This window comes from Papio anubis, chromosome 5 (genome assembly GCF_008728515.1).
Source record: "Papio anubis isolate 15944 chromosome 5, Panubis1.0, whole genome shotgun sequence".
NCBI lineage: Eukaryota > Metazoa > Chordata > Mammalia > Primates > Cercopithecidae > Papio > Papio anubis.
This window is the reverse complement of record NC_044980.1, coordinates 59,903,610-59,928,984: the sequence shown is the minus strand read 5'-3', so window position 1 is coordinate 59,928,984 and position 25,375 is coordinate 59,903,610. Positions and strand designations below refer to the sequence as shown.

General features: G+C 40.3%; 1 protein-coding gene across 7 annotated transcripts in view; it reads left to right on the top strand.

Moving 5' to 3' along the window:
• ADAMTS6 (ADAM metallopeptidase with thrombospondin type 1 motif 6) overlaps positions 1–20,563 on the top strand; it is a 333,350-nt gene extending 312,787 nt beyond the window's left edge. For 6 of the 7 annotated variants that reach the window (XR_004183963.1, XM_021940153.2, XM_017959582.3 and 3 more), the window contains 3 exons: positions 1,339–1,515; positions 4,914–5,070; positions 17,347–20,563. Coding sequence is in view for 5 of the 7 variants with exons in the window: in XM_021940153.2 (XP_021795845.2) it covers positions 1,339–1,515; positions 4,914–5,070; positions 17,347–17,456 (444 nt within the window). In the remaining 2 variants the exon portion in view is untranslated. Of the gene's footprint in view, positions 1–1,338; positions 1,516–4,913; positions 5,071–13,398; positions 13,494–17,346 lie in introns of all 7 variants that reach the window. The other variant, XR_004183962.1, reaches the window with a different exon arrangement.
• Positions 20,564–25,375: the final 4,812 nt, after the last annotated feature.

Below are 25,375 nucleotides of genomic sequence, written 5' to 3'. Positions count from 1 at the left end.
CTAAGGGGCTGCCTCAACCGTCTGACCATCTGTTAATCACCTCACTTCCTGGTCAGGGAACCAAGACATGTAGCAGAACAAGCTGCAGACAAAACCCCTCAGACATGGAGTTAAAGAAGGAAGGACTTTAATCGGCTGGGACCTTTGGCAAGACTCACGTCTCCAACCAAGCGCCTGTTTCATTCATTTTTGTATCTCTCCAGTCTAGTGTAGTTCCTGTAGGAGATCTGGAAATGTTTTTTGCATGAAAGGTATATATACAGTGCTTCCAAATGTTGTGGGGAAGGTCCTCCCTTGATTGAGGGGAAGTATAGATTTTTTTTTTTTTTTTGAGACAGAGTCTTGCTCTGTTTGCAGGCTAGAGTGCAGTGACACAATCTTGGCTCACTGTAACCTCCACCTCCTGGTTCAAGTGCTTCTCCTGCCTCAGCCCCCCAAGTAGCTGGGGCTACAGACACGCACCACCACACCCAGCTAATTTTTGTATTTTTAGTAGAGACAGGGTTTCACCATGTTGGCCAGGATGGTCTTGATCTCTTGACCTCGTGATCTGCCCACCTCAGCCTCCCAAAGTGCTGGGATTACAGGCGTGAGCCACCGTGCCTGGCCTGAAGTACAGATTTTTAAGGAAGGGTCCAGATATACAGGGGAGAAAGCTGGAAGACTCAAGTCAGCTACTATGTTAAATAGGTGACTTCTAGAAACACCTGGAGATGAGGTACATAAGATTTGTGACATAGGGAAAAACATCCTTCCCTCAGTATGAAGAACAAACAGAACCAATTCTAAAGAACAACTTCCTTAGATTTGTAACTGATGTATGGGGAAAAGTTAAGAGATTTTCTGTGCAAGAAACCTTCACCTGTGACCAAGTATTCTTAGCGACTCGGCATAAGAATAGTTCATCTAAATCAACCCTGAACTTGCTTTACAGAGACAAGTTCTTGTGGTCTACTAATAACATACAAATTCCTTTTAGAAGACCACACCCACCAAGTAGGAAACCAAGGATTCCACATTCCAAAAATTAGCAGAATCTTATCACAGCTGATGAGGCCAAGGATAGAGAGGAATGGAGGAATCAACCTATCCCCAACAGAGCAAGAAAATGAGTTAGCCAAGAAAAGCAAATATTGGATTTAGCTCTTCAAACCCTTAAGACAAAAATAAAAGTACCTCTGCTTAAAAACCTTTAAGGAACTTTGTATCTGAGAGACTGCCTAGAACTTAGTATATGTGTATATTCTATACTAAAACACACATTTACTTGAAGAAAGACTTTCCTCAAATTTTCCTCTGTCTTTAAACTGTCGTGATTCAATACTATTTTATTTCCAGTGTACTCCGAAATGTGGTCCAGGATTCAAGCATCGGATTGTTCTGTGCAAGAGCAGTGACCTGTCTAAGACATTCCCAGCTGCACAATGTCCAGAGGAAAGCAAACCTCCTGTCCGCATCCGCTGCAGTTTGGGCCGCTGCCCTCCTCCTCGCTGGGTCACAGGAGACTGGGGCCAGGTAAGGCGTTTGTACTGTGGACTCCTGCTGAAATAGCACCTTGAGACACAAACCTGAGGTTCCTTGTGTGATCATTGTAAGGGCTTGAGAGATGAGTAAGAATTAACACGTAGAAGTCTAGGTATGAGGCATGAGTGTGAAACTGCACAAACCACAGCCGCCACATGTGGACACATACAGAGTGTGCCAGTGATTCTCCCACACCCACACACTTCCAACTTCAGATTCTATTCTTCAGATCCATTGTAGATTAAAATTAAAAGAGAAATAGAATAACCAGTAGAGATTTGAACAAGCTACCGAAACTTTGGATTCTAGTCCCGGCTGTCTCAGCTGTTAAAGGAATAAATCAGTTAACACCAGTGTCTTCATTTTCCCACTTGCAAAATAGAGAACTCTTAAACTCACAAAAAAGTTGTGGGGTTTTTAATTAGTTTGATACTGTGATTGACAATCCTTGAAATATTAGTAATACTTATTCATTAATTGATTTGTTTTTATCTGATGGATGCTATGAATTGGGAAAAAAAGTATATAGGAATTTTGGTATGTATTTTTATATTAGACTCATTTCCACCTTAAGTTCCAATTCTTATTTTTTTCTGTCTTATCTGCTTTTAAATTGTGTTATCTTTCTGTAGGCCACCTTAAATTCTATAAAAACAAGTCGGTTCTCAGCACAATATTAAAATTTTGTGAAGTAATATGTTAATTAGCTAGATTTAGTCACTCCACAGTGGTTATATACTTCAAAATATCATGTCATACATGATATTTTTTTGCCAAATAAAAAAATTCTTAATAAAAAAGACCAAGTTGGTATATTTAGATAGAAGGAAAATTAAGTATTGTTCTTCTAAATGTCAAAGAGGAAATCTATTGGGTTACATTTTAAAAAATGCCCCAGAAAGTACATATCTAACCAATTAATGCCCTTACCCTGTAGTTTCATAACTGACCTTGTAGCAAGTCATTTTCTTTTTTCTTTTTTTTTTTTTTTTTTTAGACGGAGTCTCGCGCTGTGTCACCCAGGCTGGAGTGCAGTGGCGCGATCTCGGCTCACTGCAAGCTCCGCCTCCCAGGTTCACGCCATTCTCCTGCCTCAGCCTCCGAGTAGCTGGGACTACAGGCGCCCGCCACCACGCCCGGCTAGGTTTTTTTGTATTTTTAGTAGAGACGGGGTTTCACCATGTTAGCCAGGATGGTCTCGATCTCCTGACCTCGTGATCCACCCGCCTCGGCCTCCCAAAGTGCTGGGATTACAGGCTTGAGCCACCGCGCCCGGCCTCATTTTCTAATATTTGAGACTCAAATAAATCATAATGACATATTGTGATTTATGCCAATATGATTTTGTTTGTGCTCTGGGTCTGCCTTTACTTATTAAAAATGGCATTTCATATAAGTAGCTGCCAAAACTCTGGCCAAAATTCAATATTGCCAGAGTACAGTAACATCTAGACACCTCTTTCGTTTCATTTGGGAGAGGGCAAAGATTTTCAGTACCCATGAAGGTAATTAAGTATACTTGCTCTGTGCTCAGCACTTTGAGGAGACAAAAGAAATATAATCATAAAATTAGTAGTGCTTGGCATCTCTATAGCAGTGTTTAGTTTAATTTACAAAATGCTCAAGTAGAATACACATGACAGTGTTAAGCACTGTATGCAGTTAAGTGTCAAATTATGTTTCACTATAGAAGTGTGACAGCTTCACAACACATGATTGATATGATGCTATTAAAGAATCAGAGCAGACCTGCTACATGATTTTTATTTTAAATCAGGCAGGCATTTCCTTCTCTATATATTCTTTGTTGCAATCTACTGTATAAAAGTCAGTTGGAAGTTTTTGTGTTTTAGTAATTTTGCCAAATTTACCATTGTCAATTTGAGATTATTCTTTTAAATGTTGTCAAGTCCTTTTCTTCCCATTTACAATTTCAATTCAGTTTCCTAAAATTCAAAATAACCAGTGAAAATACATTTTCAAAGATGCTTTAATATATTAGAGTACATTTATTTCTCATTCTGTATGAAAACTGTTTTTTTTTTTTTTTTTTTTTTTTGAGATGGAGTCTCACTCTGTCGCCTAGGCTGGAGTGCAGTGGCACGATCTCAGCTCACTGCAAGCTCCACCTCCCAGGTTCACGCCATTCTCCTGCCTCAGCCTCCCAAGAAGCTGGGACTGCAGGCGCCCACCACCTCGCCCGGCTAATTTTTTGTATTGTTAGTAGAGACGGGTTTTCACTGTGTTAGCCAGGATGGTCTCGATATCCTGACCTCGTGATCCGCCCGCCTCAGCCTCCCAAAGTGCTGGGATTACAGGTGTGAGCATCCACACCTGTCCGAAAACATTTTTTTTTTAAGGCTCTTCATGAATATCCTTACAAGTCCTGTGGGTACTTTCAGAGTTTTTGCAAACAAATCCAACAGGGCTTCAATTTTTTGACCCTGTAAACATCACCATCCCCTGTGTTGGCACCAGTTACTTCCTCATGCCTTTGATCCCACATTTCATAGGCTTTCTGGTATTCTCGATGGCAGGCCCGTAGACTAACCCAGCTTCATTCTTCAGCCTCAGCAGCTGATCAGTCCCAAATGAAACTAAGCCCCTCGGACAGTAACTTCAGTCCTGAAGAGACTGAATCCCAGAGTAGATGCAAAAGGAGAGGGAGACACGCTCATTTGAGAACACAAGACTGCTTCTCAGGTTTGTGTGGCTTGCAATCCCTTAGAAAACCTGAGGGACTTATTTAAGCTCTTTTTTTTTTTTTTAATGACCCCATCACCAGGCTCCACAGCTGTCACTGCTATTACATTGAACTAATAGTTTGATCACATACAGGACACTCCAATAAGCCACCAGGTTATTTACCTGCACACCTATAATAAATAGGGAGCAATAGTGATTTCCTAGCCCTACAATCTCTCATTATTCTACTTCATCACAAGGATTTTCTCATGACACTCCTGCTAGAGGTCACCAGCCTTGCTGGGAATTGTTGCAGTGATAGCAAGAAATCTCTATGTATTATCTTCTGGGAAGTATATTGAGTCTATTTGCTAGGGTAATAACATGATGTTTGACTTTCCAAACCAGTTTGATAGTAGAATGACCTAATCATACACCTCTCAAAAATGAACCACATGTGGGCTTTAAAAGTTAGTATTGTGGCTGGGTGTGGTGGCTCAAGCCTGTACTCCCAGCACTTTGGGAGGCTGAGGCAGGAGGATTGCTTGAGGCCAGGAGTTTGAGACCAGCCTGGCCAATATAGCAAGACCCTGTCTCAAAAAAAAAAGTTCATATTGTGTTGCATTTGAAATGACATAGTATATTTTTTACCTCCTGAAAATTGTTGAGATTAATATTTTGTTTCTTTGTGTCTTTGGATTTAGTGTTCTGCTCAGTGTGGCCTTGGACAGCAGATGAGAACTGTGCAGTGTCTCTCCTACACTGGACAGGCATCTAGTGACTGTCCAGAAACTGTTCGGCCTCCATCAATGCAGCAGTGTGAAAGCAAATGTGACAGTACCCCCATTTCTAATACTGAAGGTGAGTTTTTCCATGGAGGAGGGGCCTGTGGTTGCTAATGACCCACCTTTACTGTACTGTTCCCAGGGTTTGAAGAGCACAATAAACCCACTACTGTAGTGTAGTTTGAGTAGAGCATTTGTGAAAGCTGCTTATGCAGACAGCAATCAGGAAACCAAAGTGTTTTTTTCCTGACTTTTTAACTAACTTTATGACCTTGTTAAGTCACTTAACCTCTCTGGAGCTAAGTTTATCTATGAAATAAGAAATTGGAGTAGATAATCTCTAAGATCACATCCAGCCTCATATTCTATGTTTGATTTATATTAAGACTTTAGAGATGTTTCCTAATGAACTACTCTTGAAGTGCAAACTTCTGTTTCTTTTTGGATATGACAGTGGATCTCTATCATGCTGAAGATTTAAATTCATTATTGTTGTACATATAATGAAAGTATATGTTTGAAACTACTTGCATTTTAAATGCTAATTTTCTTATCGTAGAAAAGTAGAAAAATAATTATGTAGCTGTTTATAAAGGAGAACAAAGGTCTTTGTGCTCTGGAATTTCTCTTTCTGTTTTTTATACATTGGGAAATCCCTTTATTAACAGCAGATGCCCCACCCCCCCACCACAATTCTGACTTTTAAAAATCTGTTGTTTAAATGAAAGTAATTTCTTTATTCATTTAGGCATTCATTAGGAATTTCTCAAATGCTACTATGTGCGAGTCACTGTGACAGAAATTATTAGGAATGTGAAGACAAACATGGCATAGTCCAGAAGTTTAGACTGCCTTCTCACATGAAAATACAGGCAGGATCAAATATATGCACATGAACAACATCTGAAGCCACAAATTTAAATTATAAGGCCCTGAAAAAAACCTATCATGAATATATAGTCAAATAATTTGTTACTATTTTTCAAGTGAAAACTGTATGTTTATAAACATCTTCAAGAGAGATCGCTTTATTTTGATCAACTCTGTCTAATTCAAAGGATTCTTAAAAATTATATTCACAATTTAAAAGTGTTTTCTTGGGAATTTTGTTTTAAGAAAGTGATCTTGTATGACAAGATCCAGACACCTTGCATCTTTGCAGATGGTCTGTTTTGTATACTTAAGCCTCAACACAGTGCACTTATTATACACATAATTACTCTTTCAAAATGTATAACCCTATGCTACATCAATTCAAAATCACAACTTTTAATTTTGCAGAATCTCTGGCTTTACTACTGCTTCTTTTTTGTCCCTTTGGATTCTGGAAATCTACCTTTCCCTCTCTTGAGAAGGGCTCAAAATCTATAACAAATAAAGTATTTTTCTTGGAAAAAAATTATCTTTTAAATTATCTTCAAAAAAAGAAAATCTCTTAGCTGGGTGCGGTGGCTCACATCTGTAATCTCAGCACTTTGGGAGGGTTGAGGTGGGAGGATCACTTGAGCCCAGGAGTTCAAGACCATGCTGGGCAACATAGTGAGAACCTGTCTCTACAAAAAAATTAAAAAGTTAGCTAGGCATGGTGGTGGATGCCTGTAGTCGTAGTTCCTTGGGAGGCTGAGGCAGGAGGATCACTTGAGCCCAGGAAGTTGAGGCTGCAGTGAGCCCTGATCATGCCACTGCACTCCAGCCAGGGCAACAGACTGAGACTCTGTCTCAGAAAAACCTCCCCAAACCAAAACAGAACAAAATCTCTCTTCTGTAAGACTCCAGCAATAATTTCTTTTATCCATTGTAAGTTAGCAAAAGATCACATGAATTCGGGGTTCTCTTTTTCTTTCAGAATTGGAAGATACAAGGTTAAGGTAGGAGAGAGGATATAACTGTCATATTAAATTAATCTATGTTGGGTATTATGTTAGGCCCTTTATATAGTCTGTCTTATATATCTCACATACACAAATAGATCTCTCTCTGCAAGTCTGTGTGTGTGTGTGCGTGCGTGTGTGTGTGTATATAATCTTATATAATCCTGACAACAAGCTTCTAAGAGTTGTTATTACTAATGAGGAAAGTGAGGCACATGGGAAGATAGTGATTTGCCCAATTTAAAGACTAGGAAGTAGTAGAGTCAGGATCTGAACCCACATTTGGTAGGGTCCAAGTACCTGTCAATTTCAACTATATTTGCAGGCTATTCTTAATTTAGTCTTTAAAGTAAGGTTTTTTGACATAAAAGCAAGAGTTTCTGATTTTGAAGTAAAACATTTCTGGCATGACTGTCAGCCTAATTCAATAGATTAAGCCTAAGTCATTGCTGAAAGAACTGCCTTTTGACATGCCTAAAACAATGTATCTGTTGGAGTTATGCTCATAGCTTCATTTTAGACAATTTTAATAATTTCTCTAAAATCTTCTCTATAATGCATAATCATTATAGATAAACTTTGCAGTTTATATATAATAAGTTTCAAAACTATTTTCAGAGTAGGCAGAATATCATTTGTACCTGTGCTAATTTCTGCCTTAAGGGAATTGTCTTAAAATGAATAGGTGTTAATTTGAGGTTTCTTGGGTTATTTGGAGAAACACCTCATGGTTATTTCATCTATCTGGCTAATCACTTTTTATTAATATTATTCTAAAGTAAGCAGTAAAAACAATATATTTAGACTTCTCAGTAAAGGAGGAAATTTTTAGGAAATTATTAATCCTGCTAAGTATGATTCATGTTAGAATCATTATTATCTAAAGATGTCAGCTCATTTAAAAGAAAGAAGATAACTCTCTTTACAAAATTAGATTTAAAGTACAAATGATATGTCTGTCATAATGTGTTTTGTGTTCTCTTTAATTTCCCAATAGCATATATGGAATGCATTTAAATATCTGAAACTATTTGTTCATTTAATCAGCAGCTAATTATTGAATGCTTTCTATGGCCAGCCTCTGCTATTTATTAGGGAAAATTCAAATATATTTATAAGTTCATAGTCTTTCAGAGCAAATACTTAAATGAAAATTTTTTTAATTCAAAAAAATTTGAGAAAAGAAGGTGGAATGTGTTATGTGGAGCAGTTTACACAAGTGCTCAAATGAAGGACCAATGACTTCACATTTTCCATCAAGGCTGGCTTCATAGACTAAGGAATCAGTAAGCCATCTATATAACACATACTTGGAAAAACCCAGTGTGTACCTTGGGAAAAGTGAGTAAAACATTATGAACCAAATTATAAGTTTTCATCCATAGAGATATGGAATGAACAGATAACACAGATTTCAAAAGAGACAAGGAGGCCGGGCACAGTGGCTCACGCCTGCAATCTCAACATTTTGGGAGGCCAAGGGGAGAGGATTGCTTGAGCCCAGGAGTTTGATACCAGCCTGGACAACATAGGGAGACCCCTTCTCTACAAAAACATTTAAAAACTAGCTGGGTATGGTGGCACGCATCTGTAGTCCAGCTACTTGGGAGGCTTAGGTAGGAAGATCACTTGAGTTTGGGAGGTCAAGGTTGCAGTGAGCCATGATCACACCATTGCACTCCAGCCTGGATGACAGAGTAGAGACTCTGTCTCAAAAAAAAATTATAGAGAGAGAAGAGGTTCTAGTGTGAAAATAATGCAAAAGTGGTCTGTTATGGTTTGTAGGAGGCAAATCATGGAAGAAAAGAGGCTGGGCGTAGTGGCTCACTCCTGTAATCCCAGTAGTTTGGGAGGCTGAGGCAGGCAGATCACCTGAGATCAGGAGTTCGAGACCAGCCTGACCAACATGGAGAAACCCTGTCTCTACTAAAAATACAAAATTATCTGGGCCTGTATGTAATGCCTGTAATCCCAGCTACTTGGGAGGCTGAGGCAGGAGAATCGCTTGAACCTGGGAGGTGGAGGTTGTGGTGAGCCGAGATCACGCCATTGCACTCCAGCCTGGGCAACAAGAACAAAACTCTGTCTCAAATAAAAATGGAGAAAAGAAATGCCTTTTAGCAAGGAAAAGTTAAGAAGAAAGTTGGAGAAGGAGCAGTTTCTGGTTAATGCAGGAGAGTGGAAGAGGCGGAAGAGGATCCCCTTTCCTCCAGTACAGTCAAATTGCCATGACTCATAGTACGAGGCTACTGAAAAATCACTTCAGCTCTACCCCAAGACAGGGCAGGATTTGGGCAGATGTATTAGGATCTAAAATAGAGTTTTTCAGTTGAATCTCTATGAATGAAATGGGCCACAGATAGAATGTTGAGAATTGTTTTGACTATCAAGGTTTAGGTAATGGTCTCCCTCCTGTCAGTATTTCATTATGAAAAAAATTAGAAGTTTCAAACATACAGCAAAGTGGAAAGAATTTTACAATGAACATCCACCATCTAGATTATATTACTTTTAATGGCAAAAACTACAATTACTTTTGCACCAAACCATAGTGTTATCATTTACTGAACATGCTTTTTCATATATGTGCATATATCCATCCATCCATTATGACTTTTTAAATAACATCCTACATTCATCCAATCATTTATTTATTTACTTAGCAAACATACTTACCATGTACTAGGCACCAAGACTATGAATGCAATACAACAGGTTCCATGTTCTCAAAGGTTTAGTAGGGTTGGCAACATACAATTAATTTTGACAATATGAGCAGTACTGTTCCAGGGGTGGGAAGAAGTGACCATGAGTGCACAGAGGAGCAGGTAATCAGCAGAAGCATCACAGAGAAGGAAAGCTGAGCTGAACATGGAAGATAGGAAACAGTTTACCCAGAAGACATTGAGATGCGGGGCATTCCTGACAGAGGACAAGTGTGTACAGTCACAAGGGCATGGAGGCAGTTCACTATTGCTGCGGTGGGTTGGCAGATGAGCGGGCAGTGCACATGAGGCTACAGAGAGAGAAGCAGGGACTTGGTTTTGGAAACTCCACATGTAGTGGAAGGAAGCTAGGACTCTATCTTTGGGTTTTAGGGAACAAGTGAAAAAAAAAAAAAAACTGGGGCTTGACATGCTCAGGATGACAGAAGGGTAAAGGAGCAGAGGGAGGGCAGCCTTGTGTGGGAGTAGAATGAGAAAGATTTGTTCTAAGAGTCCAGGCAAGAGAGGATGGAGGCATGAACTAAGGCAGATATTGTAGGGATTAAAAGGAGAGTGATGAACTGGGGGAAAAATAATAAAATGAAAGGAGAATAAAAAGAGCCTGATGAACAGTTAGACAAGGAGATGAGAGATATGGAGGTATTCAGGATGACTCCTACATTTCAGATTTAGGTAACTGTGTACCATCATTAATCATGAAGGAATTCAGGCATCTGTAGGGAAATTAAACACATTAGTCCCCTGAAGCTTTAATAAGAAATGGAATTTGAATAAGATTTAAAAATAAAATAAATGGAGAGAGATTGAAGAAATGGAGGGAGGTCAAGCAACAAATGATAGTAAGGGAATCAGAAGCAGAGTTTCAAAAAATTAAAATAGCAAGAGGGAAATGGGAGGAAGAAGAAGGGAGATACAATTTGCTGTGTTCAACATCTGCTTTAGTTTTTTTGTTTCTGAAAGCCTTTGGCAAAGGGTTAAAGGATTAAAGGCATGATCTTGACAGACTGCCACTGATGAGGGTAACACCATGTTGCTGCTAAAAGTGAATTATAGACACCCTGGGTATCAGTAAATTTGAAATGCTACTCAAAGTAATTTTTTTAAAAGTACATATGTCAGTTGGGACTAACCTACTCAAGCTCACCTGAAATTCTATGCAAAATGCCATTTTATTCATCTTTCATGCAGTTTCAAGTTCCCTTGTAGTTTATATAGTGAGTCTTTTCAGCTTCTCAATAGCACAAGGCACTCTGTCACAGAGTATTTATTGCTGCCAGGTAATGATTCATGGTGTGCCAGGGGCTGGTAACCAATCCAGGAAAGGTGTGGTTAGTGTACAATGGTTTACCAGCCCAGGATGTCTAATGGTGGCTTTGGTGGCTCTCAGACTCCCTCATGTAAATAGCTCTGGGAAAGCTTAGGCAGCTCCAGAAATCTCGAACCAAGAATTTTGGTCAAACTAGCTACCGCATTTGGGTTTTAATGTGGCACCTGATGTATGAAAATCAGTAAAGGAACGATAAAGGTCATTTGAAGACTTTGGTTTCAAAGAGGTGAGGAAGGCCAGTTTTTTTCCTTACCACTTCAAAGAGTTCATAAGTCACTTAGCATGCGGGTTCACATTCCTGGCTGTCTGGTCTGGAGGGAACCCTGGATTTGGGTTGAGATTATACCACCTCCAGGTTGAATGTGGGTGGCATCTAGGGAATAAGACTAAATAAAAAGAAACAGAAAGCAAAGAGAGAAAGGAATGGTCTAGTCTGTGGGAAATTGAAATCAGTATGAAGTTCAATAGCTGATACCATCTTGCTTCAAGGATAAAAATAAGCTGGTGGACTGTTCTATTACAATGAATAATGTTAGGTTCCCAAGCAAAAGTTGCCATTTCATCCTTTTCTAGCCTGAATATCTAAACTGTCAAGGGCTCAAGTACACTTTATTAGGAGAAGTATACTGAGTTAACATTCCCCACCCCAACTTCTGTGCCACGCATGAGCAGCCTTTGCTATCTCACTTCTCACCAGGTCCTGCATTTCCATGGGCAGTTTGTCAGAAGTACAGCTGTTTGTACTTTTTAAATCCCAAAGATAGACCTTTAGGTGCCTAAGTCATAATTCTTCACTTACTGTGTTCTTCTGAACCACATAAGGAGTTTACAGGAACAGAGGGCATGCATTCTCCAAAGAGAGATGCTGATGGTCCAACCTGGTCATGAAGGATATCTCCCAACTCCAGTGAGACAAGTAGGCAAGCTTTGCAACATTCAATGAAATAAATGCAAAAGCCATGCTTTGAGGACTTGGTCTTGTATTTCTTGGACCAAATCAAGCCTTCAAAGTAACAATTAATTTGAACCTAATTGCATTCTAAATTCATAAACCTCTGTTCAGTGTATTTTGAAAGCATGTCTTTTAGGTCAGAGTTTTGAAAGATTAATGTAAAGCACCTGGGGAAAAACCCATTGGCACATCAATGATAAGTAGGTTCATGTGTTACCTATGAAACAGGGTGTCTAATTTTATCATTCAACTCTACCAAAACCCAGATTACCAATGAGAGCCACTCCAGCATGCCTGGCAAATTACTTCAGATTCTAATAATGGATCCAGTTCACATTGCAGGGCCTAGGGGCTGGCTTTCAGCCCTTGATTTATTCCCAAGTCTCCCTGAGAAGAATTTGGGAATTCTCCGTAAAGCCATTCTCACCAGAAGTCTCTAGTCCTGGGTAAAGTGTAACTTTTCTTTCAAGGGTGGTGTGGGGTGTAAAAAGAGGGGAGAATAATTGGGTTTACAAAATGTTAACTAGAAACCACATGATGAGGACCTCTTACCTTTCCAGTATCCTCACAGAAAAGGGTAGAAAGAGTGTCTTGTCATTCTTCTCCTAGGAGAGTACTTAACTGGTACATGATGATAGTCGAAGAGAAAATAAGGCTCCTTCATCTGAAAATCCTTGACCCACTGGCTCAGATTCCACTACTTAGAAAGCAGTAGATAGATATAAGTGTGTTTGCATGAAGAAAATACAACAGTAAAGCTCAAACCTTCAAAACAAATTAACTACAGAGTGATTATAATACCAAAAAACTCAAACTAAGTAATTCTTTTTAATGGATCTCTTGGTATTATTTATTTGCACACTGTGCACTAATTGGGTACAGAGGAATTTTTAATTTTTAAACATTTTAAGTGTCAGCTAGAAAGCAATGCCAACTGTAAATCATTCAGAAATTAAAACAGAACATTTATTATTGTTTTAATTTCAATGGGATATGTGATTTAATTTATGTACAACTTTTCCAGAATATTTTTGTTGTTGTTGTTGGGTTTTTTTGGTGTTTTTTGTTGTTGTTTTTTGTTTGTTTTGTTTTTGTTTTCCAAAAGTAAGTTGTACTGCTCAAGGGTAGAAGAGAAAAGGCTTTCATAATTTCACTGGGCTTTAAGGATGAGGCAGACTAATGAAATAAGTTTTATAATTAAGGCCTGTCAATGACATCAGCATAATTTCAGTAAGCACAACAAATCAGTCCTCTCTGGCTAAGTTAAAAGTGGTAGATGGGTTGAATGCCCCAATATAATTTAAAACTGGTTCTAATATTTTGAAGATTACATTCAGCTTTCTGTAATAATGGGGCTTTAAAACTTCTTGATGTGTCTAAAATCACCTTTTCACTTGTGTACTTTTACAAAATTTGAGGAGGAATATATAGTGACAAAAAGTATAAATGGATAATTCAGTCTATTCTAAATAATTCAGATGTTATTCTGGAAATCTCCTTTTAAAAAACATATTTCCCCTTCTCTAAGGTGGCACAGCAAACTCTTAAAGAAACAAAACCTGACCAAGACGCTCCAAGTTGATTTATCAGTGGTGTCAGCCAAGAATACAGAATCAGAGACAGGTAGAAACTTCTTGCATTTAGATGCTAAGAATATTGCTGAAATATGAGTGGCTCTGGAGTCAGATAAACCTGTTCTTAGACCAACTAGCCGTGTGACCCAGCATGAGTTTCATAATCTTTTTGAGCTTATGTTTTACTGTCTATATAAAGCTGACATTTTATATACAGTCACTGTATAATATACAAAAGTGGTCCCACAAGATTATAATATTATATTTTTACTGGATCTTTTCTATGTTCAGATATATTTAGATACACAAATACTTACCAGTATACACAAATACTTGTGTTCCAACTGCCTACAATATTCAGTACAGTAACATGCTGTACAGGTTTGTAGCCCGGAAGCAATAGGCTATACCATGTGGCCTAGGTGTACAATAGGCTATACCATCTAGGTTTGTGAAAGTACACTCTGTGATGTTTGCACATTGACAAAATCACCGAACAATGCATTTCTCAGAGAATATCCCCATCATTGAACAACACATGACCGAACTTACAAGGATTGAAAAATATATATATTTATAATATATATGTTTATGTTGTGCCTTACACAAATGATATGCTTGATAAATTATAATTTTTAATGCTGTCACTACTAAATTAAGCTCTTGTGGAGTTAAAAGACAGAGAATAAAAGATGAGTCGTGGTTGGTGAAGAGATTTTCATCAAATCTAAAGATGTAATGAACTGATTCTTCTAGTCAGGCCAGTTCCTAGAAGGCAAAACCAAGAAGTAGGAACTGGATCTTCCATACAGCCTAGGAATCTCCATATTAATGTCTGATTCCTGGAAGTCTCCAGATCTCCCACAGGTCTTTCCCCACTCCTGCCCTCATCATAATTTTCTTGCTTTCTGTTTAATAGCTTTCTTTTATTTTGCTTAAATGTGTAAATGTGTAACCCTTCCTGATACTATATTTATTTTGACAGGGATCCCAGAGAAATAATACATGATGGTTGTTCTCAGAGGCAGGTGTTTTGCTGTTAATAATGAGAACTAATTAACAGTGCTTACTCTGAGCTAGGTGCCATGGCACATGTATTATCTGCATTACCTCATGCAAACCTCACAACGTCCTATGAGTAGACTTTATCATAGTCTTTATTTTGGAGATGAAGTGAGATTTAGAGAGGTGAAGTAACTTGGCAGAGGACAATCAACTCCTAGAAGAGGCAGAACCAGAATTCACCCCCAGGCCCACCTGAATCCATATCTCCTGCCCCTAACTACTGGGTTATGTTGCCGCTGAAGGCAACTCAGGGGACACTCCTAATCCCTACATCCCTAAGCTCGATCCTGTTCCCAGGACCTACTGACTTCCTGCTTTCAATCAAGTTAGTTGGGAACTAACTTAACAAGGGTATTGGGAAGTTCAGAAAGGAACATCCTGATAGCCGGCCACCAGCCTGCCCACAGGCTAGATGCTGCCTCTGAACAAAAGGCTGTGTTCTGGGCCTCTGCATGTAGAGAAGAGTCTTATTTCTAGCACTCATCTAAGGAACAGAATCCCTGACTGTTCATATTTGGGTTTTTTGTTTGTTTGTTTTTTGAGACGGAGTCTAGCTCTTTGGCCCAGGCTGGAGTGAAGTGGCACAATCTCAGCTCACTGCAACCTCCCGGATTCAAGTGATTCTCGTACCTCAGCCTCCTGAGTAGCTGTGACTACAGGCGCATGCCACCACACCTGGCTAATTTTTGTATTTTTAGTAGAGATGGGGTTTCACCATGTTGGCCAGGCTGGTCTTGAACTCCTGACCTCACGTGATCCACCCACCTCAGCCTCCCAAAGTGCTGGGATTACAAGCATGAGCCACTGTGCCCAGCCAACTATTTATATTTGTAATAGCCTTAATTGGTGAGTGGATAGGCAGGTGAAGGGAGAAGCAATTATGAATATTCTATTTCATTTCTTATGTATTATAATTTAGTCAGATTATAAAGTTTAAATCTAAAAGGGAAATTGGTGAATTTGCTTATAATTTGCTCAACCCAGAGTTTTCTTGGTCCAGCTACTCTTCCAAAAATGGAGTAGTAAATCTAATGAAGTTGTGCCCCAGGAAATACTCTGGTTTGTTTTGTCTTCAAACTGACTCGTATCTTTAGGGCAGTATTTTCTCAGTAGTAATTCAAATATTGCATCCTCATTGAGATATTTGGAGTGTAGCTCCTTGCTTCCTTTCTGTCAGGCAATAAAGATACTAATAACTAATAATTGTAATAATAATAGCAATTCAGTATCCTACACTTATCCCATACTTCCTGTGTTCCAGGCACTGCTCTAGTTGACATTCATAAGGATACACATGTTACATGTTAAATGTTACATGTGAGTGTGGGTTCTCTAATCATTTCTATTTTACAGATGAGAAAACTTAAGCACAAAGAGGTTAAGTGATTTGTCCCTTCTACCTTCTTCCAGCTAAAACTTAAATTTACTGAGGATCCTAGCGTGAAAAGTTTTAATTCAGATTTCTAGCTATTAATCTCTTTGTAAGTCAAATGTTGAGTAAGGGAGTTAGATGGTGACAAAGGTTATGTTTTCAGAGGATTTGGGAGTTCCAGTTTCAAATTTTAAGACTTTCACCAAAGGAGCATTTAAAAAGTGAGGTCAATAAGATTGTTATCTTAATCGTCAATAATGAGAACTGGGAACTTTTCCATTTCTTTGCATTTAATTTTCCATGTTTATCATATGGCCCATATGATAAACTACAATGTATGTGATCTCTTAGAACTTCAGTGGGTTTTTGAAGCCAGGAAAAAACAAGCAAACAACAAAAACTGTTCTGTAACATGAACTTTACCCACTGCCCCGCCTGATTCCTAATTACCTTCAACAATTTACCCAGGATGCTTCAGTATAACTACCTGGAAAAATGAGGGTGGAACTTTGGTTCTAGCAGGCATGTGAACATTTCGTTGCTAGGTTTACAGAGTATCCTAAATCTCCAAATAAAAGTGACAAGTATACTGGAAAAGAATATTATTACTAGCAGTGGGGTTGTATGGGGCCAGGGGGAGTTCTGAGAATCAAAGGCCCGTGTCCCTTTCTCTACACTGGACCCTCATCCCACCTTCTGCAACCAGCCGCAAGGGGAGATGGAGAAAGAATCATTTATTCACCTTCCGGCTGCAAGAACTGCAGACTGCAACTGTGGCAGTTCTAGCACTGAGGAGAAAATACACATAGGAAAAAAGAAGACCATGTCTCACTTCCAAATTAAAAAAAGACATTTCTACATGTTTCCATAACCCACAGACTGCTGCCATTTGAGGCCAACCCCTCAAAGCTTTCTTCTTTGTCTAGTGTAGTTGCTGAATCTAGGCCACTCTCAGCAATCCTTTTCATTCACCCAGGCCCATCCCCACGCCTCACAGATGCAGAGATTCTCTGGAGACATGTGTACTTTGGTATCAAACAGTGCAACTCATGTTTGATTTTGGATAACCTTGCACTGTTGAATAAAATAACCCTTGAGAAAGAAGCAATAAAAGCGCTGTAAGAAAAATGACTCATGTTTCCAAGCTGTCTAAAGTGATCACTTATCCCAGCAAATGGTAATTCTTTCAAGACACAGTGGGCATACACCATACTTATAAAAATCTGGAAGGAAAGCCTTGCAAACATTTTTTTAAAATTGTGTTAAAATATATCAAAAGAATGTTTCTAGTAGACTGTACCAGGCAGGGTATGCTTAAAAACAAAAACAAAAACCACATGGAGGTCGAAGCCAAGGTGGATTGACCCAAAGGGGGTCCTTGCTGAACATGCAGGCCGCATCGGCTTGTTTATGTACTTGTTTATGTGCCTCTAATTGTTTTCCATTTTCTGCCCCCATTCGTTAGAGTGCAAAGATGTGAATAAAGTGGCTTATTGCCCACTGGTGCTGAAGTTCAAATTCTGCAGTCGAGCATACTTCAGACAGATGTGTTGTAAGACCTGCCAAGGACACTGACCCACAGAAAGCCAGAGAGAGTGCCTTGTCATTTCATCATGGAAATGCGTCCATCAAAGAGAGCCACCCAGAGGAAGAGGATTGATGTCCTTGCAAATGCATTACCCTGTGGAAAACGTAACCACTGGTCAGCCCTAGCTGACAAGATTTCAATATTATTTTAACTTCTGTGAAGTGGGATTTATTGATCCAAAGTGCTGGACACAGTATTAGGAGGGAATGCCAGATTGGAGAGATCCAAACAACACAGGGAGACTTGCTTACTGTGGAGCGTTTGTGTTCTTTCGAGTAAATCCAATAGCCTGTTTACCTCCTTGGACCATTAAGATAATTTTTATTATGGACTTAGCAATGACACTGAATCCATTTGTATTTAAAACTGTTTAAAATGTAGCTGTTACGACTTGGTCAACTATGGAAGTGAAGAAGGTTCAGAATTCTTAAGTCATAGCTTAAAAATATTTACTGTACTTTATCTCACTACAACAGCACCACGATTTAAATTATAAAACGGGCTTTGGACTATAATTTAAGGAGCAATTATAAATCAAAAGTAATGAAAGTTTGTATTATTTTTCTTCATTCCACTTAATTTCCTTAGGAATAATCCCCCGGTTCTGAACACTGCTGTGAGCCATATATAAAACTATATTAAACTGAACAATAATGAGGGGCATAGTTTAAAGCAGTGCATCAGTTACTGCAGCTGTGCAAGTCTATAAACTCAGTGCTGAAAGACTGTGGCCAACTTGCCATTGTGCAAGTAAAGCTGAGATTTCCATTAAAACTTTAAGAGAAAAACATTTCAATTTCATGCAGAAACCAGACCTGGGGTATGGTAGAGACTAAAGGACCAGGCCCTTTACTGCCACCACACAGGATGCCTTAGTTCTTATTTGAGTCCCCCCAACTCACTTGTGTTTACATCCACTCCAGCCACAGCATGGCTTCTGCCCTTTGGATTGCTGCACGCATGTTGAGCTTACTGAGATGATACCATGCAAAAGATAGACTGGCTCGGTAACAACCAGGCAGACCCTTTTGCAATTTGCTGACAATTACGATGGGTTCCAGATGTCCCTTCTTTGATATGGTAGAAGGGCATTTATTTATATGACAGCAAATGTGTGTGTGTGTGTGCGGGCGCTTTTAAGTGTGTGGATAGATGAGTGTGCTTGCACATAATGTGCTATTTCTGTGAGTTTTAAAGTAGGCAAGGGATAATAACCAAAGAAGAAAATTTCATGAAGACTAGACATCATAAAGCATAATATTAATAGTCACTCAACCAAGTATTTTGTATTTTTTATGGATTCTCTGAATGGCAATTAAATGTGAAACCCAGTTTCTTGGGCAAGTCAAATTCTAGAATCACATCCACCTAAATTAAAATGACTAGCTCGTATTTTCCCTATCTTCAAGTTTCACATCCTGCTCATCAAAAGACTTCACAGCAAGACTTAGAATGAAAAAGGGTACTTGTTTTATATTAATATTTTTTACTTGAACACGTGTAGCTTGCAGCAGGTTCTTGATGAATGTGCTTTGTGTCCAAAATGCCTCCCCATTGTACACAGGTGTACACCATGCATGCATCAACACCTAAAACTCAAAACTAAATGGCTATTTTGTAAGGTTAACACTTTCAGTTAAAGAGCATGTTTGACTTGATTCCATCATGGTGCTCTTAAATTACATATCAGTGTGTCACATATATCATGATCTAATGCAGATGACTAGGTTTTTTCCAAAAGAAAGACAGACCCTCAGACACCAAAAGCCAATCTAAACTCCCAGATTTGCTGTGGACAATCAGCATGGAATGTTTTCTGCACTCTCAGTCATGACCACCTGTATCTTGTTACCTGCTTTCTCTCTCAACACCACAGTTCTCAACCCTGAGCCTTCCAGGGAGAGCTATTGATGATACAAGAGGAATCACCAGGGCCCGGGTCTAAGATGCCATTAGAAGACCTGCCCAAGTGCCGTCTTAGCCATTCAGTGAAGGGCAAGCAGCCCACGGGCAGCATGACCCGAGCACTGAATTCCCTTGGGCCTTTTCAAAGACCAGTTAACTTGGTGCTAATGTGCCCTAGTGAAATAAAACAAAGAAATAAAAGGTAGGTGGTTTCTGTGGCATTTTAGGCATAGGTTTGCAATCCAGATCTGATTTTCTCCAACATAAATATCAGCTCATGTTTTTATTTCAAAAAGATTTCTTATTACCGAATAAAAGCTATTTTTTACCTCACCTGGAAACTACCATTGTGAGGGCCATCCCCCAGGCACTCCACAGCACCTTGGCTGATGCTGGAAGAGGAGGGCAGCCAGTGTCACTTCCTGGATGTGCTCCAGTTCTGAGAACAAAATGCAGGCACACCTTGGGGGCAGAATCAGAGTGCCTTTCTAGAGGGAGCCACGCACAGAATGTAACAGGATGAAACAGTTTCAGGTAGGCCTTGAATTTAAACCTGAGTAGGTTACAACAATTCTATTTCATAGCACATCACAATACTGCTGCTACTCTGTAGCCACCCCCATGGCTACATGATGCCCTATTCCTAAATAATAACAATACGATTGTCAGTGGAGGCTGGGCCACCATGGCAGACCTTCAAAAGTAGTGAGCTACGTAGACTACTTAGGGAACCCCAGGGAAACTGGTACCCTACACCTGGGAGCAGTATCTGCCACTGGGATAAAGGTCTACTAAAAAAGGAAAGGTAAATGTACCCTAATGATTAACCCCATGAGATTCATATGATTTCCAAACAGTCCATTTCATTAGGAACTTTTTTATTTGAATGAATGTCACATAGGTATCCTCAGTAACACAGAACAAAATTACCTTTGTATTATTGTGATTAGTTGTTGCTTATTATTTTATACTCAGTAATAATGTGGTACACTGTTAATTTTTTTGCTTTTGTAAATTATATTCTAATTTATTGCCATGTTTCCTAACACTTGTCCTACATTCATTCTCCTGCTTGTAATGAAAATGAAAAAATCATTGTAACACTTGATGGAGTGAAATTCCACGCCAGGCACAGAATTTTTTTGACATAGATAATTTAGTAAAATAAAAATTCAGCTTATAATAATGATACAGATTGAAGTTGTCTGTTCCCTGAAAAGCCTGTGTTAAACTTGCAGTACTGAGAATGAATTCCCTTGGGATACCACACTTACATTATCCAAATTATCCAAGTATAATCTAGGATTGGGATGATTTGCTGTATCCTTATTACCCTCCTCAGAGATTGCATCTATTTCCATGTGTTTTAGTCCTGTCTAAATGCAAGAGTGTCAGGTATTACTGGTGGGGCTACATCCCCAGCCACCATCAGCCACTGCTCTGAGGCCCCAAAGGAAGTCCAGACTGGTGGCTGCCACACCCCCTCAATTGCTAGTGCCCAACTCTTTTGCTCTCCTTTTCTTTTTTCTTTTCTTTCTTTCTTTTTTTTTTTTTTTTTTTTTTTTTTGAGACAAGAGTCTCGCTCTGTCGCCCAGGCTGGAGTGCCGTGGTGCGATCTTGGCTCACTGCAAGCTCCACCGCCCGGGTTCACGCCATTCTACTGCCTCAGCCTCCCAGGTAGCTGGGACTACGGGCACCTGTCATCACGCCCAGCTAATTTTTTGTGGTTTTAGTAGAGACGGGGTTTCACCGTGTTAGCCAGGATGGTCTCGATCTCCTGACCTCATGATCCACCTGCCTTGGCCTCCCAAAGTGCTGGGATTACAGGTGTGAGCCACTGCACCCGACCCTGCTCTCCTTTTCTTGCCTTCCATGTAAATTATTTAATATAGCAAGATAGTTCACTGTGCCAAGGGCACTAAACCAAATGAATTCATACTTGAGGGATTTTTCTAGTCAGGGCAAAGAAACATGATGAGCTCACTTTCTAGCTTTAGCATTTCCTTTTGGGCTGAAGATGAACTAATGACTCAGTCTTTGCTGAGTTAAGGAATACGATGATATGCAAAGGAACTCAGAAAAAATTTTGAATATGAAGGTGACCCTCTTGCATGCTTAGCTATTTGAGTACTTTTTTTCTTTTTCTTTTTTTGTTGTTGTTGAGATGGAGTCTCACTCTGTTGCCAGGCTGGAGTACAATGGTGCAATCTTGGCTCACTGCAACCTCTGCCTCCCAGGTTCAAGCGATTCTCCTGCCTCAGCCTCCTGAGTAGCTGGGATTACAGGCGCACGCTACCATGCCCAGCTAGTTTTTGTATTTTTAGTAGAGATGGGGTTTCACCATGTTGGCCAGGATGGTCTCGATCTCTTGGCCTCATGGTCTGCCCACCTCGGCATCACAATGTGCTGGGGTTACAGGCGTGAGCCACCACTCCCAGCCAGCTATTGGAGTACTTTCATAATGACAACTTCATCAATTACATAAGAAAAGTGGAACTGGCTGGGTGCAGTGTCTTATTCCTGTAATCTCAACACTGTAGGAGGCCAAGACAGGTGGATCACCTGCGGCCAGGAGTTGGAGACCAGCCTGGGCAACATTGTGAGACATCATCTCCACCAAAAATAAAAGATGTGAAATGTTCAGACTTGATGGTGCTTTATTCTACCCACTCCGATGTCTCATACACACCATACCCAGTTGTTTCTTCATTAGAAGAAATCCGGTTGCATCACGTGAGACAATTAGATAGTCTTAGAAGAGTATTTCTCCAAGGTTACCATAGCAACCAAAAGCTGCTGAACTATGAATACTCAGTTCATGAGAAGACTGTGGATGATACCAACCATTTTAACCTCCCACTGCAGTTGCAAAGGATAATTCTGCTGGGGTTGGGGAGGGAGGAATACCAAGAAACAAGATTTACTTTAGCTTAGATTCTTAAGTATCAAGTCTAGTATCTTTTCAGCTACAGTTGTTTTCAAGTTTCCAATTAAATGCCTTTTTTCCCTTTGGCATATCAAAAGGACACTATCCTGCTTAGGGTACTGACTCCAAGGACAGTCTGCCTTCCATGGAGACTCGGCCACTCCTCAGGGAGCATGGGGATCATCCTTAAGCCTTTATGCTCCAAAAGGCCCGATGTTTTTCCAAGCAAATTCAAGAAAAAGTTAGGTCTTGGAACAAAAACATGTGAATTTGCATGGCTAATATAAGACTCATTACTTTTTAAAGAAGGAAAAAGAAATCTTGTTCAGGTAGAAAAAGAAGTCACAGCCCAAGAGAACTGAAAAATTCTAATTAAGTGGTCACAGGAAAGTTGCTGCATTTAAAAGTGACAGATAAGTGGCCGGGCGCAGTGGCTCACACCTATAATCCCAGCACTGTGGGAGGCCAAGGTGGGCGGATCACAAGGTCAGGAGATAGAGACCATCCTGGCTAACATGGTGAAACCCTGTCTCTACTAAAAATACAAAAAAAAAAAAAATTAGCCAGGCATGGTGGTGGGCACTTGTAGTCCCAGCTACTCGGGAGGCTGAGGCAGGAGAATGGCGTGAACCTGGGAGACAGAGCTTGCAGTGAGCCAAGATCACCTCACTGCACTCCAGCCTGGGCAACAGAGCAAGACTCTATCTCAAAAAATAAAAAAGTCACAGATAATTTTTGTTTGGAATTCTCTCTCATTCATACCATCAGAATGTGTAGAATAAACTAACATACATTTTTTAAAAGAACAGCTGTTCACAATGGTTTTGTGCCTGAGTTCAAAACCTCAAACTTGAACTTAAAAAGAAAACGGTCTTTTCTCCCATCTTTTTCTCAGAGGGCTATTTCTAGCATTCATTGTCCCCCATTTCATCCACAGATGATATGAGGCCTGAAATGGAACTGTGGTTTAAAAGCTGGCTCCACTTTGTGGGGAAACCAAGGTTATGCCTGTGTTGTCTTTTGATCAATGACTCCCCTTGCCCATTGAAAGCCTTGAGCTGCATAGGTGATGAAGTGAATTTCCACAGCTATGTCCTGTCTACACCAGAATGACACTGTGTGGTTTGCACAAGGGCCCAATACTACATGATGTCCCTGACACCAGGGACTGGGAAGCCTGAATATTACCATTCACCTCAGGGCACACGACATCATGCCTAACCAATCGGATTTCATTGCCCAGACCTTAGAGCTTGTGAAAATCAGGAGGTTTCTTCTTGGCTTGGATACCCTACATTGCAGAAAGTTTGCATGTAAGAGAGACAAGTTATTCCACCAACTTCAGGCCTCCCAGAAGTCAGAGTGCCTTCCTCAGGTCGATGGTTCAACACTAGGTGGCTTCTACTAGCTCCAGGCTGATAGGATTCTGGGAGGAGTCTAGTCTGTGCCCCCCAGCAAGGGGAGTTAGGGGTGGCAAGTCCCCTTATGGGCCCACAGAACTATGCTCACTTTGAAATTCCTGCTGGCAGAGCAATAATTGTGAGATGAGGCCCCTGAAATTCCAAGCAAAGGTGGCAGCAGGAAGTCCCCGTCCAGGGCCACTCCAGGCCAGGTGTGAGCCTCTGTGTATGGAGAGGGGCATCAGTCATGGTCATTCATTCATACAGCTAATATTTGCTGAGCATCTGCTGCACCCAGGTCCTGTGCTAAGCACTTAACATATGCTGTCTCATTGAGTGTTTTACAACAAAACTAGGAGGACAGTACTATCAGTCCCCATTGACAAGTGCCAAAACTGAGGCACAGAGAGATTAAGTTGCCAGGGGTCACAGGACCAATGCGAGAAGTATCACCTCTTCAGCACACAGAGGGGCAGCTGCCAGATCTGCATCTGGGGCAGGGAAGTTGAGAAGGGTGCTCATTGGCTAGAGAGATACCCATTCACCAAACCACAGGAAATAACGTCCTATTTCCTGAGGAACAATGGTCTTGAGGCCTTGGGAGGGGCCTCAGGAGTCAGGGAACAGGGAACTTTGGGCTCCCGTCTCAGTAGGTGGTGGTATTGACTACAGGAATCTCAACGATAACAGAATTACAAGTGGGGACCTAAAGTGGTTTCTAGGAGTTAATGGCAAGAGGTAGAAAAGGAAGGTCAGAAACATTCTAGGATGGAAGATGTCTCAATGGCAGTTAGCAGCCAAACACAGCGTAGGGGGCTCTCATCTCCCCTGAAATACCTTGTCGTAACTCATGGAGCCTATACCTGCCTGACAGTCTACTGCACCATTTCCAGACGTGCCAGACGGATGGCCTAGCTGACCTATTTCAACATAACTGGAACGGATGATTTCCATGTTGGCTCTAGGATACATTATAAGGAATAAAGGTGGGTTTCTTTCTGTTTCAATCACAGCAAGACCATCAGGGCTTGAAAAGTTGGGCCATCAGGTTGCCGCGAGCAAGCACATTCTTTGACCTTCTGTGGTGGGTCCACAGAGTGGAACCAGGTGTTCTTTCAGCCCATGCCAGAATGTATTGGCCGCCCAACTGGCCGCCTGCCTCCACCCCACCAACAGGGCTTTGGCTGGCCCTCTACCAAACAGCTGTTTGGGGAGACACAGGTGGCCACCCACGCTCGTGCCCAGGCCAGCAGCTGTGTTGGCCTGATTCAGCCTGGCAAGATAGACCCTCCTGTGCTTCTGCCCCTGTGCCCCAACTTCTCCCTGAGCCAGGTCACTCAGGGATTAGGGAGTAGGAAAGCCAAAGGGTAGATACACTGTGTATTAAATGCATTCATAAACTTGTTTCGTGACCCAAAGGCAATAAACAAGAGAATACTTCTTCAATATCATCAATTTTGGTATTTTATTTTTAATAATTCAAATTAATGTTATGTAAATGAATAGAACTTTAGTTCCCGTCTCTTGTTTGTATTATTGTTAGAATAAAAATCTCCTGTTGCTATGTATCTATAATAAATATGAAGGTAAAAAAGGATTACATCCCAACTTCAGCAAAATGCTATCTGGGAGACCATGCTAGGTGCCCAGATAATAACTATCATAGGAGCACGAT